At 33.2% G+C, this 18153-nt stretch overlaps 11 protein-coding genes across 11 annotated transcripts; 5 read left to right on the forward strand and 6 right to left on the reverse strand.

Moving 5' to 3' along the window:
* Positions 1–326: 326 nt before the first annotated feature.
* WICANDRAFT_92364 (SDR family oxidoreductase) lies at positions 327–1306 on the reverse strand (the record flags this gene model as incomplete). Its single annotated transcript, XM_019186358.1, has 1 exon — positions 327–1306. A coding segment is annotated over one exon (445 nt), but the record flags the coding sequence as incomplete, so codon positions are not given.
* A 651-nt stretch (positions 1307–1957) lies between these two features.
* Positions 1958–4163, forward strand: ENP2 (ribosome biosynthesis protein ENP2; the record flags this gene model as incomplete). The annotated part of the gene is made up of 1 exon (XM_019182726.1): positions 1958–4163. The coding sequence occupies one exon, from the start codon at positions 1958–1960 to the stop codon at positions 4049–4051; it is 2094 nt and encodes a 697-aa protein (XP_019039392.1). The 3' UTR covers positions 4052–4163.
* Positions 4117–6218, reverse strand: TCM62 (Tcm62p; the record flags this gene model as incomplete). Its single annotated transcript, XM_019182727.1, has 1 exon — positions 4117–6218. Exon 1 carries the CDS (start codon positions 5773–5775, stop codon positions 4117–4119), a length of 1659 nt encoding a protein of 552 aa, XP_019039393.1. The 5' UTR covers positions 5776–6218.
* Positions 6219–6522: 304 nt separating this feature from the next.
* Positions 6523–7471, forward strand: WICANDRAFT_105178 (uncharacterized protein; the record flags this gene model as incomplete). Its single annotated transcript, XM_019180440.1, has 1 exon — positions 6523–7471. The coding sequence occupies exon 1, from the start codon at positions 6545–6547 to the stop codon at positions 7469–7471; it is 927 nt and encodes a 308-aa protein (XP_019039394.1). The 5' UTR covers positions 6523–6544.
* DAS2 (putative uridine kinase DAS2) lies at positions 7468–8251 on the reverse strand (the record flags this gene model as incomplete). Its single annotated transcript, XM_019183430.1, has 3 exons — positions 7468–7787; positions 7841–8138; positions 8192–8251. 3 exons carry the CDS (start codon positions 8249–8251, stop codon positions 7468–7470), a joined length of 678 nt encoding a protein of 225 aa, XP_019039395.1.
* Positions 8252–8470: 219 nt separating this feature from the next.
* On the forward strand, positions 8471–9627 carry FAL1 (ATP-dependent RNA helicase FAL1; the record flags this gene model as incomplete). Its single annotated transcript, XM_019184135.1, has 2 exons — positions 8471–9580; positions 9616–9627. The coding sequence occupies 2 exons, from the start codon at positions 8471–8473 to the stop codon at positions 9625–9627; spliced, it is 1122 nt and encodes a 373-aa protein (XP_019039396.1).
* Positions 9628–9681: 54 nt separating this feature from the next.
* On the reverse strand, positions 9682–10194 carry WICANDRAFT_84126 (uncharacterized protein; the record flags this gene model as incomplete). Its single annotated transcript, XM_019185652.1, has 1 exon — positions 9682–10194. One exon carries the CDS (start codon positions 10192–10194, stop codon positions 9682–9684), a length of 513 nt encoding a protein of 170 aa, XP_019039397.1.
* A 245-nt stretch (positions 10195–10439) lies between these two features.
* Positions 10440–11615, forward strand: GCV1 (glycine decarboxylase subunit T; the record flags this gene model as incomplete). Its single annotated transcript, XM_019184789.1, has 1 exon — positions 10440–11615. One exon carries the CDS (start codon positions 10440–10442, stop codon positions 11613–11615), a length of 1176 nt encoding a protein of 391 aa, XP_019039398.1.
* A 249-nt stretch (positions 11616–11864) lies between these two features.
* ATP3 (F1F0 ATP synthase subunit gamma) lies at positions 11865–12958 on the forward strand (the record flags this gene model as incomplete). The annotated part of the gene is made up of 2 exons (XM_019185653.1): positions 11865–11917; positions 12133–12958. 2 exons carry the CDS (start codon positions 11865–11867, stop codon positions 12956–12958), a joined length of 879 nt encoding a protein of 292 aa, XP_019039399.1.
* Positions 12959–14167: 1209 nt separating this feature from the next.
* Positions 14168–14699, reverse strand: FIG1 (Fig1p). The gene has a single exon (XM_019186359.1). The coding sequence runs from the start codon at positions 14628–14630 to the stop codon at positions 14364–14366; it is 267 nt and encodes an 88-aa protein (XP_019039400.1). The 5' UTR covers positions 14631–14699; the 3' UTR covers positions 14168–14363.
* Positions 14700–15684: 985 nt separating this feature from the next.
* On the reverse strand, positions 15685–17772 carry QDR3 (Qdr3p; the record flags this gene model as incomplete). The annotated part of the gene is made up of 1 exon (XM_019183431.1): positions 15685–17772. The coding sequence occupies one exon, from the start codon at positions 17770–17772 to the stop codon at positions 15685–15687; it is 2088 nt and encodes a 695-aa protein (XP_019039401.1).
* Positions 17773–18153: the final 381 nt, after the last annotated feature.

Here is an 18153-nt window from a genome sequence, read left to right on the forward strand (position 1 = left end):
TGACTTTTGACTTTATTAAGAAGGTTGCTCTATAAGGAAAGAAAGAAGGATAGAGCTATAAAATTGAGCTATTGATTAATATTGGAAATTTATTTGGAACAGTGTTATATTGGAATTATTATATTGAAAGTTGAAGTGTAAAAGTGTATAAGATTTTAGAATAAAGTAACTTTACCATTAAAAAAAAATTTTTGCTCATTTTCATCATTAACAGCCCATTTTTTACCAGTTTGATACGATATTAATGTTGTAAACTGGGTTAAGTTTCTATAGTAGCCATTTGGAAGAGTTTTATTGAACGGGCGTTGAGATATTTGGTTTTAAATGGGGGTTCTACTGGTTTGCAAATATACCGCGAATGGATAATGTATTTAATAGCCAAATAAACAATAACTAGAAAATTTCTCCACCAAACAGTATCAATTCTATCCGGTTAGCTAATCAAATGATATTGGAAAGCTCATTCAAAATTTAACATAGCCCTTACCTAAAACATATGTGGCTTCAACTGGAATATCTTCGTTTGAGTTTTCAGCAAGATCAAAGTAAAATTCAGCTGCAGCTTCAGCACTCAAGTTTTGGAAAGCTGGTGTACCTTGAGCAGTTCTCTCATCAGCATAATAGAATCTGTAGCCTTTTGAGCCAACCAACTTATCAGCAATTGAAAGAGTTGCGAAAGTAGCACTTTTGCCAATACCTAGGGTTGTTAACAGTGGCATAGGAACTAGATTTTGCATGTTTCCTGTAAAGATGAAAGCTTTTGGTTTATCAGTGGATGTAATTTTATCAAAGGATTTGATTGATTCTTGGACTGATAAAAAGACACTACTAACATTGATATTTTGATCAGTGTTAAATTCTTCACCTGTGACTGAAAGGAATTCATCAACAGTTTTGGTCAATTTGGTGTTAGCAGCAGCATTATAGACAATAACTCTTGGTTCACCAAATAATTCCCTAGTTTTAGCAAAAACAGCTGGAACAAGGTCAAGGTTTTTCAAGTCACCTTGGAAATGGAAGTGAGTACCAGGAAATTCATCAATTTTGAAATCTTTTCTTGAAACAGTAACAACTTTGTAATTGTTGGATAGAAGTTTTCTGGCAACTGCATTTCCAACTCTGGCACCGGCACCAAAGACAATAGCAATATCTGAGGACATTATGAAGTTCGAATTTGGAACGCTTGAAGTTTGACTAAGCTTTAATGATATTCTTGATCAATGATATACACAAGAAAACAGCACTTGATTCAAAATTTCAAGAGGTGACTTCTCTGGACTTATATAGTCTTGAAGCTGTATAGAGCAGCTGTTCATTTCATTTCTACTCATTTTGATGATGTTTCGGTGGCTGCGTACCAATTTAGCCTTCCGAAGTTTCTGACAAAGATTATCAATTGCCTATTGTTAGGGAAAAATATCGACGCTTAGTCAGTGGCTTACAAAAAACCCGTATCGGCCGAGTTCAAAAATCAACATCCGCAAAAGTAAGTACAGTAATAAAACCGTGTCCATCAATACTAGAAGTTAGTAACCATTAGTGAACTGTTCTATGGACCTAAGGGTTTTGTAGAGATAGTGTTTTGACTTTGTAGAATTAGTAGGAGTAGTTATTTCATAGCAGCTTATTGTCCGAACAATTCAATGAATACTTATAGGAGATTAAGCATATGAATGAGTAAACATTGTGTAATTTTTCCTGAAACAATTGATTCTCTACCTAACACGAACATTAGCCATTTCAACCTGTTCTGAATCCTTTCAACTTTCAATCCCTTTGAAATGGGTTCACTTATTGTGCTTCTTCGCCATAACCGTTTCGAAATGGCAGAATTCGCGAACAGGAAAAGAAATTTTTACCCTGTTTGAAAAAATCTAAATTTTTTTTTAGTATAAGCTCATCTCTTAAAATTAAAAGAGTTCTTTCCTTGAAAAGTTGATAATAAAGACTATAAACCATGTTGCACGTTACTAGAGCAGGAGATATCTCAGTGTATCAAGTTTCCGGTGCAAATGTTTCAAGATCATTACCAGACTGGATTGCTAAAAAGCGTAAAAGATCTTTAAAGAATGATTTAGATTATCAAAATAGAATTGAATTAGTTCAAGATTTTGAATTTAGTGAAGCTTCAAATAAGATCAAAGTTTCTCCAGATGGTAATTTCATCATGGCTACTGGTACTTATAAACCTCAAATCCATGTTTACGATCTTGAGAATAGTTCGTTGAAATTTGCTAGACATACTGATACAGAAAATGTTGATTTTGAAATATTATCAAATGATTGGACCAAGTCTGTTCATTTGCAAAATGATAGAAGCATAGAATTCCAAAATAAAGGTGGGATGCATTATAAAACAAGGATACCAAAATTTGGTAGAAATTTAGCATACAATTCAGTCAACTGTGATTTATACATTTCTGCAAGTGGGAATGAATTATACAGATTAAATTTGGATCAAGGAAGATATTTGAATCCATTTGTATTGGATATAGATCCAGAAAAGGGGTCAGGTGCAAACCACGTTAGTTTCAATAATGTTAATGGTCTAATATCAGTAGGGTTAGAAGATGGAACTGTTGAATTTTGGGATTCAAGAGCAAAATCAAAGATTGCCAAATTATCATTACCTTCATCAAACGCACTTACTAATAACTTCCAAATAACAACTACAGCTTTCAAAAATGATGGGTTAGGCTTTGCATGCGGTACCTCAAATGGTTATTCTTATCTATATGATTTAAGAAGTTCAATCCCAACATTAGTTAAAGATCAAGGTTATGGATTTGATATCAAAAAAATCACATATCTTAATGAAAATCAATTCTTAGCAACAGATAAAAGAATTGCTAAAATTTATAATGTTAATGATGGTAAAGTTTATGCTTCAATGGAACCAAGTGTTGATATTAATGATATTGATTATATTCCAGATTCTGGTATGTTTGTCACAGCTAATGAAGGTATTCAAATGCACATGTATTATATACCGAACTTGGGACCAGCTCCAAAATGGTGTTCATACTTGGATAATTTCACAGAAGAATTGGAACAAAAACCAACAGATTCAATTTATTCAAATTACAGATTCATCACAAAGGAAGATGTTTCAAAATTAAATATTGCCCATTTAGTTGGTACAAAGGTTTTAAGAAGTTATATGCATGGGTTCTTTATCAATACTGAACTTTATGATAAGGTTAATTTGATTGCTAATCCTAATTCATACAAGGATGAAAGAGAAAGAGAAATTAGAAAAAGAATCGAGAAAGAAAGAGAATCAAGAATTAGAACAACTGGTGCTGTTAAAAAGACTAAAGTTAAAGTTAATAAAGATTTGGTTGATAAATTAACCAAGAAATCTGGTTCTAAAGCTACAGAAGGTATTGTTAATGATGATCGTTTCAAAGAAATGTTTGAAGATCCAGAATTCCAAGTTAATAAAGAATCCTTTGAATATAAACAACTTAACCCTGTGGAGTCTACTACTGATTCTACTACTTCAAAACGTTCTAGAGCCTTAACAGCTGCTGAAGAATCAGATGAAGAAAGAATCAACGGTGGTGATAGTGATTCTGAAAAATCTGAAAGTGAAGAAAGTGAATCTGAAAGTGAATCAGAATCAGAAGATGAAGATGAAGAACAATTAGATAAACTACAACAATTAAAGATCAAGAAACAACTGGAAGCAGTAAAGAGAAAGAAGGAAGCTAGAGATAAATCCGATAAATTCTTGAATGAAATGAGAACTTATGCAACTGATAATAATTCAAATGCTGAAAAGAATCAAGTTTCATTCGATAAACAATTGGCAAAATTGAGAAATAAGGAAGAGAGAGAAAATTTTGTCAAGAAGAATGAAGTTCTACATAGACATGCTAGAGGTGAAGCTGAATTAACTTTTATCCCAAAGAAATCTGAAAAGAAGAAGGTTTCATTTAGACGTGAAAGTGATGATGAGAATGGTGATGGTGAATCTAAACATGGTAGAACCAGACAAAGATTTGAAGGTCGTAGAAGGGCCAGTAAAAATGCATTCCGTGGTATGTGATTTAGGGATATATTATATACAACATTTAATTTCTGTATTTACATGTATTATCGTCTATTTACACTCTAAAAACCTTCTTTTTCACCGAGAACACTAGCAATTGCAACTTCAGTTGTTGATAATAAACTGGTGACACCAGAGGCATTAACCAATGCACCTTTAATTGTACTAAATGGATCAATAATACCGGCTTCGTACAGATCAACCAATTCACCAGTTTGTGCATTAATACCATAGCTGAAGGCTTTACCTTCAAGTTTACCTTTCAATTGATCACCTTCAAGACCTGAATTTGAAAGAATTTTATTGAATGGAGAAGCTAGAGATTTTTTCACGATATCAATACCTCTTTTGGTATCAAAAGAAACATTACCAAAATCAGCATTATTTAATTCAACACTTGCTTTTAATAAGGCAACACCACCACCTGGTAAGAATCCACTTCTTAGAGCAGCTTTGGTTGAGCTTAAAGCATCATCTAATCTATCTTTTTTCTCTTTAACTTCAAAATGAGTAGCACCACCTGGTTTAATAATGGCTGCTCCACCTTTCAATTTAGATAATCTTTTTTGTAATTGTTCAGAGTCTGAAAATGATGTTGCAGGATCATTCAATTTTGTTTCAATTAGTTCAATACGTTCATCAATTTTGGACTTTTCTCCTTTACCATCAATGATTATGGTTTCCTTTGGAGAAATGACAATTGAACCTGCAGAACCGAAAACTTCTTTTGTAGCAGTGCTTGCAACATCACCAGTTTCTGGATCCAAGATCTTTGAACCAGTTGCAGCTTCCAAGTCTTGGAAATATTGAGCTCTATGTTCACCATAACCTGGTGCTTTCACTGCAACAACTTCAACTTGACCTCTCAATTTGTTCAAGATTGAAATGGCAAGAGCATCACCTGTTAAACCTTCAGCTATTATTAACAATGGGCGTTTTGATCTTTGAGCATGATTTAGAGGTGGCAAGATATCTTGAGAGTTTTTCAATTCACCTTTATATAACAAGATCAATGGGTTTTCATATTCAACTTTGGAACTTGGTTTTGAAACATCACCAAATTGAGGATTTATAAAACCTTGATCAAATCTTAAACCTTTTGAAACAACCAAGTCATTTTCAAGCTTGTTTCCGTTTTCGATAGTAACAATACCGTCTTTCCCAACTTGTTCAATAGCTTCTGCGATCAAACCACCAAGTTCTTCATCACCATTTGAAGAAACAACTGCAATCTGTTTCATTTGAGTACTCGATGTAATGCTTTGCTTTTGAGATTCTAGATATTCAATAACTTTATTGATAGCTAGTTGAACACCATTTCTAATTTCAGTTGGATTAGCACCAACACTAACATGTCTTAGAGAACTATTCAAAATATTATAAGCTAAAACAGTTGAAGTTGTTGTACCATCTCCAGATTCAAGATTTGATTTATTTGTAACATCTTTAATCAGTTGGCAACCCATATTTTCAAATCTATTGTTGAAAGTCAATTCCTGAGCAATTGAATAACCATCTTTAGTGATCTTTGGGAAATTATATTTCTGTTCCATCAAGACATTACGACCTTTTGGACCTAATGTTACTGAAACTGCATTGTAGACTTTTTCAGCACCTCTTAAAACTGCGATTCTTGCGCTGTTTGAGAACTTCAAATCCTTGTGGATTGTCTTGATACCTCTTCTGCCAAGTGCTGCTGATGATTTTTGGAAACGTAGCATCTCTTGAACTGGTTAGATCTTTGATTGATGATGGTTTTCTTCAAAGGATTCAAATCATTTTCTAATGTTTTCTATGGAGATTCGAAAAATTGTTGCCGGAACCGATGACTTTTTTTTCCCGTTTTTGATTTTTTCGCAATTTTCAGAAAATTTGGCACTAAATTGAAACCACAAAAACGAATTTTATGTAGAGATTTCTTCAAAATGATGCCTTTTTTTGCTGATTCTGATTGATTTTCTTTGTTTGAAGCAATTGGATTTGGTGTCGTGACGCAATGGAGCTGTCCAATTGGGGATGTTTTGTGCACTTTATTGCGTTTGTGCTGGTTTTCCAATGGATTTAGTTCTAAAAGATAACTATCATTCCAATGGCAGAGATTAAGATGGCCTTGTCCTAAGGGCTGGCTGGACAAGAATGTGTCCATGCTAGTAGTATAACAGGGTGTATATGTATGTATTGTTTGTGTAGGATATGTAGTTATACCTTGCATTATTGGGTATGGATACTTAATTGGGTATTTTTAATTGGGCAATATCATCGCAAATGGAACCAAAGTTTAACACTTGATTCACCAATTCAGATTGATGAATATTTAGTTACAATATTGTAGTATCCAGTCTATCAGTGTAAGAACTCCTCTATTTACTTGAATTGAATCCTCAATATTTGAATTCCATAGGTTTCGCGAATCGAAAGAAAAGTGCCAAAAGGCAATATGCTTCCAAACGTCAACAAACCACTTCAAGACCATCAAAGGCTATTCAAACAATGGTCTCCAAGCTAAGTTTCAAAGGTGATAAACCTAAAAGAAAGAAAGTAGTCAAAAGAATACCAAAGCCAACTTCATCAAAACCGGAAATTGATCCAGCACTAATAGAATCAAGCTGGACATCTGCAACAACATTTTCAGATATCAATGGTCCAGTTCTAATAACCACTTATGAAAGATCTCAAGGCTATGAGCATTTGAATCAACAGCCATTAGTGCTAACACCAGATATGCTGGGTGCTATCCATCCTAAAAAGGAACTTCATGTTGTTGATTCTTCACAAACTGTGAATTTTGAAAATGATGATATAAACCCTCTTGGGTTCCATGCTGCAATTCATAGAACAGAACCTGGTGATATTCAACAAGTTTTCATTTCAGTCTCTGTATCATTTGCCACTTCTGGAAGTAATGATGTCAACCCTAATAGAACCAAATTAGCATTTAAGACTCCCTCTGACAAATTCCTTTCGTTGACTGGAGATGGTGATATTGATTGTAAAAGTGAAGCAATTGGTCCTTATCAAATCTTTGAGATAGAAAGAGTAGCTATAAAAGATGAAGGTGTCTGGTTTAGAATATGGAATGGCCAGAAAAGATTAGTATTGACCAAAGTTGAAGATAAATTAAAATTTGAATTTAAAGAAGATTCACAAAATGATGAAACTGATTTATTTGTGATTAGAGTACAAGCTAAAAACTCAGCTACTGGTAAAAGACTCTTGAGAGAACATAAAGAGTCTAAAACATTAGGTTCAGATTCTATTGGTGGTTCCATAAGGAATGCTTTAGATTCATTACAAAAAAGCGGAATTGAAATATCACAAACTACAATTAAAAGATTAAGAGATGCAGCAATTAAGGGTAAACTGAATGAACAATTAATAATAGAAAGACAAAAAAGTAAATCAGATTCAAGATGTTAGGTCAAATCATAAAATCTATCTTTTTGACCATTAAAGGCTTCAGCTTGAAGATTTAAAGTACTTGATGATTCTGAATCAAACCCAAATCTTGGATATAAAGTTTTACCTGATTTTGATAAAGATGATTGATTGAATAAAGGTTGAATACCATCACAAATCAATGAAATACCATTAATTTCTTCATCATTTGGTAGAATAACATCTGCAAATTCTTTAGTTGGTTGAATAAATTCATTGAATTCAGGCCTAGCTCTATTCACGTAGTTGTCTAAAAGATCTTCTAATTTGGTTTCACCATTTAGTGTTTCTGCTGTTACTGATATTGAAAAGTTAGTAAAAGGAAAACACAGGTTTAAACATAAAACTCACTCCATCTAGTCAGTCTTGTATCAGCATCACAATCTATGAACAATTTCATGGATGCAATGTTTCTTAACCTTCTATCATATAAAGAATATAACCCAGGAACTAGTATAAGTTTCTTGATATCTGATTTTTTTTCAAAAAGTTCAATTTCATTTAATAATTTTGAGCAATCAAACCTCGTTGGACCATATGGAATTTCGGGTTGATCCTTAATATAAACATCTAGATCAAATATTTCTATTTCGATATTTGCATTTAAATTTTCTAAAAAATTTGACTTTATTCTTTCACAAACTGTTTTCTATGGACATGAGTTAGGACATTTGATACAACATGATTCAAAAAAACACTCACTTTCCCAGCAGCATGACCACCACCAACTAGGATAACGACTGTATTATTCTCTTCTGACATCTTTTCCCAATAGAAATATCTCTTTTAAAGGTTTAAAAATTGTAAAGTTTACTACTCAAAAAAATCACGTATAAAAATATCATAGAAATGGTAGGAGCCACAAAATAAAAATCTGCCCAAACCGATTTATTTTTCCTCAGGTAAAAAAAAAAGATGTCAAAAAAAGTATTTAGATTGTAATATTCTAAAACTTTATTGTATAATTGCAACCAGGAAATAATGGAATTCGATAAAGAAAGAGACGCAGAATTAGAATTCAAAACATCCAAAAATGTCCAAGTCGTTTCTTCATTCGAAGAAATGAACCTAAAGGATGATTTATTAAAAGGTATATATGGATATGGGTTTGAAGCACCATCAGCCATTCAATCAAGAGCTATTATGCAAATCATAAGTGGGAGAGATACAATTGCTCAAGCGCAATCAGGGACTGGTAAAACTGCCACTTTCTCAATAGGGATGTTGGAGGTTGTTGATTCTAAAAACCGTGAAACTCAAGCTTTGGTATTAAGTCCTACAAGAGAATTAGCTATTCAAATTCAAAATGTTATTAAAGCTTTGGGTGATTATATGAATATTCAATGTCATGCTTGTATTGGTGGTACTAATGTCGGTGGTGATATTAAAGCCTTGGCTAAAGGTCAACATATCGTTAGTGGTACACCTGGTAGAGTATTGGATGTTATTAAAAGAAGAAATTTAAATACAAGAAATGTTAAAATGTTGATTTTAGATGAAGCTGATGAATTATTAAGTAAAGGTTTTAAAGAACAGATATATGATATTTATAGACAATTACCTGCTGGAACTCAAGTTGTTGTGGTGAGTGCAACTTTACCAAGAGACGTTTTAGATATGACTTCAAAATTTACTACGGATCCTGTAAAGATCTTGGTTAAAAGAGATGAATTAACATTGGAAGGTATTAAACAATATTTCATTGCTGTGGAAAAAGAAGATTGGAAATTTGATACATTATGTGATTTATATGATTCATTAACAATCACTCAAGCTGTTATATTTTGTAATACTAAAAAAAAAGTTGATTGGTTATCTGAAAAGATGAAGGAATCAAACTTCACAGTGGTGGCAATGCATGGTGATATGAAACAAGATGAAAGAGATCAAATCATGAATGATTTTAGATTGGGTAATTCAAGAGTTTTAATATCCACTGATGTTTGGGCAAGAGGTATTGATGTTCAACAAGTTTCATTAGTTATCAATTATGATTTACCAATTGACCGTGAGAATTATATTCATAGAATTGGTAGATCTGGTAGATTTGGTAGAAAAGGTGTTGCCATCAATTTTGTCACAACTGAAGATGTTCAACCATTACATGATATTGAACAATATTATAGTACCCAAATTGATGAAATGCCTGTGAATATCAATGAAATGATGTGATGTGTTTAGTTTTTATATTATCATAAAAGTGATTCTAATTGTTGACTTCTAACTCTGTAAAGATCAACCAATTGTTTAATGTAGTTTAAATTTTTATCAGGTTTTAAGATATCAAATTTTTTCAATTCAGACCTTGTTGTATTTATAGAGATTGTTTTAGTCATATCTCTATCTTTAAGTGAAACATCAGTTATTTGTAAATCAGGAGTTAATGATTTAAAACTTTCAACTTGTTCACCTTTTGAATCTAGTTCAAGTACAATTGCCTCTTCATTCTCCTCAATAACATTCTCTAAATCATAATATTCAGGGTCATCTTGGAACACATATTTTATTTCTGGATAATAGTTTTTAGAAGATGATAAAACATTACCAGATGATGATGAATTACTTGCATTTATATGAGAATCTGAATTGTTTTGTAAAAGTGATGAATTTCTTCTAGCGTTTGTAAAACTTTGTTGATTGACTTCAGATTGATCCTGGACAATGACAAAATAAGGAATAGATGATTTTTTCCAGTGTTGGGCCATGATTTCTTTGAGTTTCCAGCGTTTTAATATTAGTTAAAATCATGAAGTTTCAAATTGAAAACAAAACGAGTTCGCGAATTTCGCGAATTTTTGCTTCTGACTCTGGAACTGGCCCATTTTAGTTGACTCTGTTTTCTTGATACCAATCAATGGGGATTTAAATAAACTCAAAAGGGCTGAAAATTCCTTTTCTTCTTCTTTTTGAACAATTCAATTGGATCCAATTTATTCATTTATTCATAGCCATGTTGAGAAGAGCCTACTCCACTGCTGCTGCCTCGTCTAGTCTGTTAAAGACCCCCTTGTACGATCTCCATGTCAAATTAGGTGCAGATATCGTTGATTTTGCAGGTTATGCCATGCCTGTTTTATACAAGGGTCAAACTCATATCGAATCACATAACTGGGTCAGATCCCATGCTGGGTTATTCGATGTCAGTCATATGCTACAACAAAACCTAAGTGGTGATGATGTTATCCCATTCTTGGATAAGATAACCCCTTCAGATTTCAAAAGTTTGAAGCCATGGACTAATCAATTGAGTGTTTTATTGAATAATGAAGGTGGGATTGTTGATGATACCATTATTACAAAACATGACGATGATAAACATTTCTATATTGTTACTAATGCCGGTACTAGAGAAGGTGATTTGGCTTTTTTCAAAGAAGAAGCAAAGGCATTTGATGTTAAATTTGATATAATCGATAATACTTTAGTTGCTTTACAAGGTCCAGCAGCTGCTAAAGTTTTACAACATTTCACAAATGAAGATTTGAGCAAGATCTATTTTGGTAATTCCAAATTTATAAAGATTCCAGGTTTCAACAATGAAGAGATCCATTTAGCAAGAGGTGGTTATACAGGTGAAGATGGGTTTGAATTATCAATTCCAAACAAGATTTCTGTTGACTTCACACAAGAATTATTGGGTAATGAAGAAGTTAAACCAATTGGATTAGCTGCTAGAGATTCTTTAAGATTAGAAGCTGGTATGTGTTTATATGGACATGATTTGAATGATAAAATCACTCCTGTTGAAGGTTCACTTTCATGGGTCATTGCTAAGAACAGAAGAGATCCAAATGTTTCTAAATTCAATGGTTCTTCCAAAATATTGGCCCAATTGGCTGATCGTTCATTAGTTAAACAACAAAGAATTGGATTCACATCTAAAGGACCAGCTGCTAGAGAAGGAGCTGAAATCTTCAGTGCCGAAGAACCTGAAAAGAAGATCGGTATTGTCACTTCTGGTAGTCCAAGTCCTTCATTACCAGGTAGAGTCAATATTGGACAAGCTTATATCGATAGAGGTTATCATAAATCAGGTACACCAATATTGATCCAAATCAGAAACAAGAAAAAAGAGGCCACAGTGTCCAAACAGCCATTTGTTGCTCCAAAGTATTACAGAGCATAAAACACATGATTTAAACTAAAAATATACAATTTAATTTATTCAATTTTATGTAAATTCCATCAAATCTCTATTATGGTGTTGCCCCTAGCACAGTATTTATCTGGTTCGGCCACACGTTTTTTTCAATTGGCCCAAAAAAAAATTGAAGTTTTCGAATTGACGAAAAACCCCCTTGAAAAAAACAGTGAAAGGAAACATTTCAACAACTGTGATCAGAAACAGAAAACAGTATCGTTGAAAGTATCAAAGATGTTCTCAAGAATCGGTTCCAATGCTGCTCGTTCAGCTACCCGTCAAGCTAGGTATGTTTTTGTGAAATCGTGTTTTTTTTGGCGTTGCTGTTGAAGGGAAAGAGGGTGGTTTAATAAGAACCAAAAGAGTGAATGTCAATGGAACGGATAAAAAGTTTCTCAATTGATTCGATTCGAGTTCAATTGGTTGAATATAGACCTCTTTTGATACGCATTTTTCCTTCAAGCTTTTTATAATGAATGTTTAAATACTAACTATTTCTTAGAAACTATGCCACTTTACGTGATATTGAAACTCGTTTAAAATCAATTAAAAACATTGAAAAAATTACAAACACCATGAAAATTGTTGCTTCAACTAGATTGTCAAAAGCTGAACGTGCCAAAAACACTGCTAGAGTTTATGATCAAGCTGATAGAGAAGTTTACAAAAATGCTGAAACTGCAGCCATTGAATCTGAAGAAGCTAGAAGTTTATTAATTGTTGTTTCATCTGATAAAGGTTTATGTGGTTCCATCCACTCTTCAATCGCCAAGGCTGCTAGAAAGAGAATTGCTGAATTAGATGGTAAAGTTGATGTCATTGCCGTTGGTGATAAAGTTAGAACTCAATTAAACAGAACTCATCCAGATAACTTAGTCTTAGCTTTCAATGGTATTGGTAAAGAACCACCAACTTTCACTGAATCTGCTTTAATCTCTGATGAAATCTTCAAATTGAACAAACAATACTCATCTTATGAAATTTTCTACAACAGATTTGTCTCAGGTGTTTCATTCGAACCAACCATTAAACCATTATATGATCCAGCTTCAATTGAACAATCACCAGCTTTATCTCAATATGAAATTGACCAAGATGCTAAAGTCCCAGAAACTTTATCTGAATTCTCATTAGCCAATGCTATTTACACTTCATTAGCTGATGGTTATGCTTCTGAAGTTTCAGCAAGAAGAAACGCTATGGATAACGCTTCCAAGAACGCTGGTGATATGATCACTAGATACTCTATCTTATATAACAGAACCAGACAAGCTGTCATTACCAATGAATTGGTTGATATTATTACTGGTGCTTCTTCATTGGATTAGGTTTAATATTCGAATAACAAGAAAAAAAAACAACAACAACAAATTATCATATTATACAGGAAATAAAAAGAAAAAAGGGCTAGAGTGCCTCAGAAAGTTATACAATGATGATGACATTACTATCATATATAAAAATAATAAAATGAATTTCATGATTTAAAAAAATGAATTTTGTAGTTTTTGAGATAATTAAGGTTTTTTTCTAATAAGGAAAACCAAAAGAAAAAGGACGACCCATAAACATCAACATCAACAAACTAAACCACAACAACAACACTAAAACAATGTCTCCCAAAGACAATGTCAAAGTGCCTAAGTCAGCGTATCCAAAGGCATTCAAAGACTTTGATTCATCATTCATAGACGATTCAATTGAGGGTGACATTTCGCTGAGTAGGGAGTTTGAAACTGGTTCAAATAGCATAACAGCTCCAAGTGCAGAGGATCTAAATTCAATTACTGATGGTGATGATGATGATTCATTTGATGACTTGTTGGAATCTCCAAATTCATCAAGACATAACTCAATCTTCAAAGAACTGGTGCCTCCAAAACCAAGAGGTTATGAATTCAAATTGAAAAATTCAAACTGTATGGTTTATTTAACTTATCCTGTTACAAATATTGAGATTGATAATTATGGAAAGATTGATTATGAATTACATACAAAAGATCACGCAATGGTTGTTATAATACCAAATTCTAAAGGTCTTAGCGTAAATAATCAAAAATTAGCAGATGCTTATGCAATTAGAACTGGTTGTGTTACTGCTGTACTTGATATTTATTTTAATGATGTTTTAGATATCCCATCACCACCTGCACCAGAAAAACAACAATCATTCATTGATAAGTTTAAGAACCTAACTGTGGAAGTGGCTACAAATGTCAAAGTTAATTATTGGATCCAATCTCATTCAATTTTTGGTTCCTTCCATGAAGGTAAATTTCAATCAACTTCAAATTGGGAAATTGTTAAAAAGGCAATTGATGAGCTTTTAACGACTCATGAAGTTTCAAATGCTGTATTGATTGGATTTTCATTTGGTTGTAATGCTGTATTAAGAACTGCTATCGAAAATGAAGACAGTGATGATCGAATTAAAAGTTTTATTGTTGTTCATCCTTTACTTATACCGAATAACGTTTTCAAATTTGTGAATAAATCAACACTACTCATAACAGGTCCTGAAGATTCATTTTATTCAGCTAGTGACTTACAAAAATATGAACATGATCTAAAAGCCAAAAAGAACCCAGATTTCAAATACATTCAATTGGGGTCATCAAGAAAGAAAACCATACCTCATGGATTCGCAATCGCTGGAGATTATCCACCAATGAAAGTTTCAAATTTACCTACAATCTCAGCACAACATATAACATCATGGATTTTACAACATATTTAAACCTTTGGATCAACTTCTTGAATTTGTCTTCTCAAATCTCTCAAATGCAACATCATTACACCTATGGCAACAATACATAAAAATGTGAATGGTGTCCATGTCATTGCCCCTGCCTTCCTACCAATATGTGCCATAACTATGTTCATACTTGCCTCTTCAACAAGTTGTTTACCAGCACGCTGTGCAACGTGTGCCCACATTGAACCAAGCCCCCAAATTAATGTTGTTATTGGTGCTAATGCTAAATTGAATTTATTAACCATTGGTTTTGCTGGTAAACCTGGTATGGCAACATATAGTAATGATAATAAAAGGATCAATGTCAAGACAATGGTGGCTATCAAGATATATGGATGATTAATATTATTTGAAAAATGTGAACCTAAACTAACTAGATCAAGTTGAGTTGAAGTTGAATTTGAACCACTTGTATATAATGGAATTGATGTGGAGCCAAATTGTGAAAGATCTGATTTTGAAGTACACGTGATTTCATCATCTAGATGGATACATAATCCAAGATAACCAGATGTGACTTTTAAATTCTCATAATTTGTCAAGTTTTTATTCTTGTATGATGATTTGATTAATGGATATAATGATGATGATTTATTGAATTGATAACGGATTAAATAGATTGAAGAATAGGTTGACGCCTTTGATGAACAGCCTAATAATAAGAATGATAATAAAAACACTGATATTAGTAATAGTATCAACATCAGAATACGTGGCATCCGTTTGAAAGTGAACCAAGCTGCTGTTAAAAACATTTTTGTAAGTAATGTGGATTTGTATAGTTAAAGAATAGGAAACTACAAAATTACATCAACTCGAAGGAGGTCATACCGGTTTATATATTCAATCTTTCTTACATATGTCTCTTTTTCAAATCTAATATCAAGGGTGATTTGTTTTATCTTTATGTTTGTTATAAATTTGTGTCATGTAAATGTTTCAGTGTGGCGCGAACCATTTCTCAAGGTTATACCTGTTGCATGAATCTTTCTCAAAGAAATTTCTAAGTATGAAAAACTCTTTGATTAGCCGTTCTTTGAAATAAGTTGAATGGTGAAACCTGAAACAAAATCTCAAGCCTTGGCTCTACTGCCTAAGTGTCGAAGGGAATGATTTTGGAAGAAAATTAAACTATTCAAATCTGGACCTTTTGGACTTCCAACTACATTTGAAACTACTATTATGACCAAGAACTAAAGTTCGTAATATATTAAATAATGCTGTATAGAATGTTGAATATGTAAAATTATTAACCGTAAACCAAAGAAAAACCAACCTCTATAATGATAAAACAACTCCTCAATCCAAAGAATCATACAACTTTTGCAAATCATAATTCTCTCTCCAATAAGTACCCTTCTTTCTAATAATTATCAAAACCACTGCCCACAAGACAACAACCCCAGCAAAAATTGTAAACATTGGCCCAGTATTCAAACCTTTAATCAATGGTTCAGTAACGAAAACAGCCACTGTAGCTAAAATCATACGAACAAAATTATTCAAGGCAACTCCAGTAGCACCACGACCAGGTAATGAATCAACTAAATACGTGACAACAGGACCAATTGTCATCATGCTTGAATAACCAAACAATGCGGTTCCAACTAACGGAGTTACCCAATGTGTATGGAAATCAAAACACCAACCAATAATTAAAAGTGCCACTGGGAATGTAATAACAGCTGAAAAAATGTTCCAAGAGATTCTTGATTCTGGTGAATAAAATCCATTCTTCTCTTTATCTTTCTTCAATAACCAATCTGTCCATTTCCCTCCATATATAGATGCCAAAACATATGTAACTGAATTTGGAATATATGCTAACCCAACATATAAAGATTTCCAATTATATGGAGCACGAGCAAATTCATATTCAATTGTCATATTGACCAAGTATAAAACACCGAATGAAATGGCTGAAAATGAAATAGCTAATGCAACTGGTGGATATCTGAGGAAGTTGAGAGCTTTTAGAGGTTTTAAAGTGTATTCATAAAGATTTTTCTTAAATATTTGAGCTTTTGTTAGTGGTTTTGAGTCTAATTCTTGTTCGATTTCTGTCTTCATTCTTTCTAAATCATTTTGTTTAATTTCAGCAATTCTTGGATCATTTGCACTTGTTCTAACTCTAAATAATTCTGGAGCTAAAGTTTCTGGATCTTCATTTTCTGCATTGACATCGAATGTTGATTCGTTTCTCATGGAAACTCTAGTAAGTACTCTTTCAATAGCTGCTTCTTCATCTGAATCTGTTGGTTGTTGTTGTTGTTCATTATCAGGATCTTTTTCAGAACCCGAGTCTGGTGGTGATGATGTTTGGTTATTTGATTCTTCATCATTTTTAACTTTGTTCATCCTTCTCTCAGCTAAAATCTTTCTAATCAATGCTTTATTATCTTGTGACCTTAAAGTTTCAGGTAATAAGAATATGATCATCATATCTAACACAAAAGCCAATATGACTAAAAACCATTGGGTAGACCTCCAATTCCATCTTGTTAAAAGTAATGAACCAACAATTGGGCTCACAAGGGGTGCCATTAATGGACCCAAATAATAATAACCAAGACTTCTTCCTCTATGTTCAGGCGCATAAATATCTGCAATAGTACCAGCACCAACACTTTGAACACTTGCAGAACAACCACCAGACAAGACTCTAAACCCAATTAACGAATTAATACCTGGTGCTAGTGCACATCCAATCCCAAATGCAGTGTATAATGTGAATGAAACAATATAGACTGATCTTCTTCCGAATTTTTCACTGAAAGCGGACCACCACAGGGGGAAAACACCTAGTGATAATAGATAAATACCAACAGCTATATTAACTCTCATTGTAGTTGTATCTAATTCACTTTTGATATCCTCAATAGCTGGTAAGATGATTGAAGTTCCCATAGGTCCAATCATTGCAGAAAATGCAATCATAAACACGATTGTATACTTCAGTTTTTCTGGATATTGTCTAGCATCTTTGAATTCAGGGATTAATGAGAATTGAGCCAGTAATCCACGACGTTGATTCCGTGGTCTTCTCAGAGATTTGTTTGATAATGAAGAACTATTCGTTTGTGTCTTTTGTGCAATTGGCGACGTTAATGCAATTGGGTCATGTTCATTGGTTTGTGACTGTGGTATATAGTCATTAGCTGAACTAGCTGACGAGTTTAACGATACAGCTGAAAATGAATCATGGAAAGAGTTTTGCCTGCTATGAGTACTTTGTCTCTCTTGTTTATGTGTTGGAGAACCACTTGTTAAAGGTTGTGGTTCTTTTGATGTTGGGACTTGTTGGTCAGCATCGGTTGAATTAAGGCTTTCAGCTGATAATGAAGTTGAATCCTCCAGAGTTGGTTGATTCGGTAAAGTCTTTGGCATAATGCTTTTTTGCTTCTCTTTTGATGGTTCTATTTCACTTAATCCACAAAGAACAGCTCTTTACCCATCTTACTTTTGTATTGATTTTAACAAGCTTGAATGTCCAATCTAGGTTGAGATGGGGAGAAAGTCATTTATATACAGAACATTTGGTTCATAGAGTTGAAGCTTTTTTGCGTTTAGTATGTCGAGGAAGTATGCTTCCGAAGATAAGGGACCTAGTCCTTGTGATTATAGAGGCTAGTCTAAAAAGAAGAAGACTGGCAAAATATCCTCATAGTTAAGAGGAGACTAGTTCCGGAAACTTGACTCATTTTAGACCATACATCGGACACTTGCTCGATTCGTCCTGTTAACCGTGTTCTGTTGCGCTAAAAGTAT

The sequence above is a fragment of the Wickerhamomyces anomalus genome (assembly GCF_001661255.1).
Source record: "Wickerhamomyces anomalus NRRL Y-366-8 unplaced genomic scaffold WICANscaffold_3, whole genome shotgun sequence".
In the NCBI taxonomy this organism is placed as follows: domain Eukaryota; kingdom Fungi; phylum Ascomycota; class Saccharomycetes; order Phaffomycetales; family Wickerhamomycetaceae; genus Hansenula; species Hansenula anomala.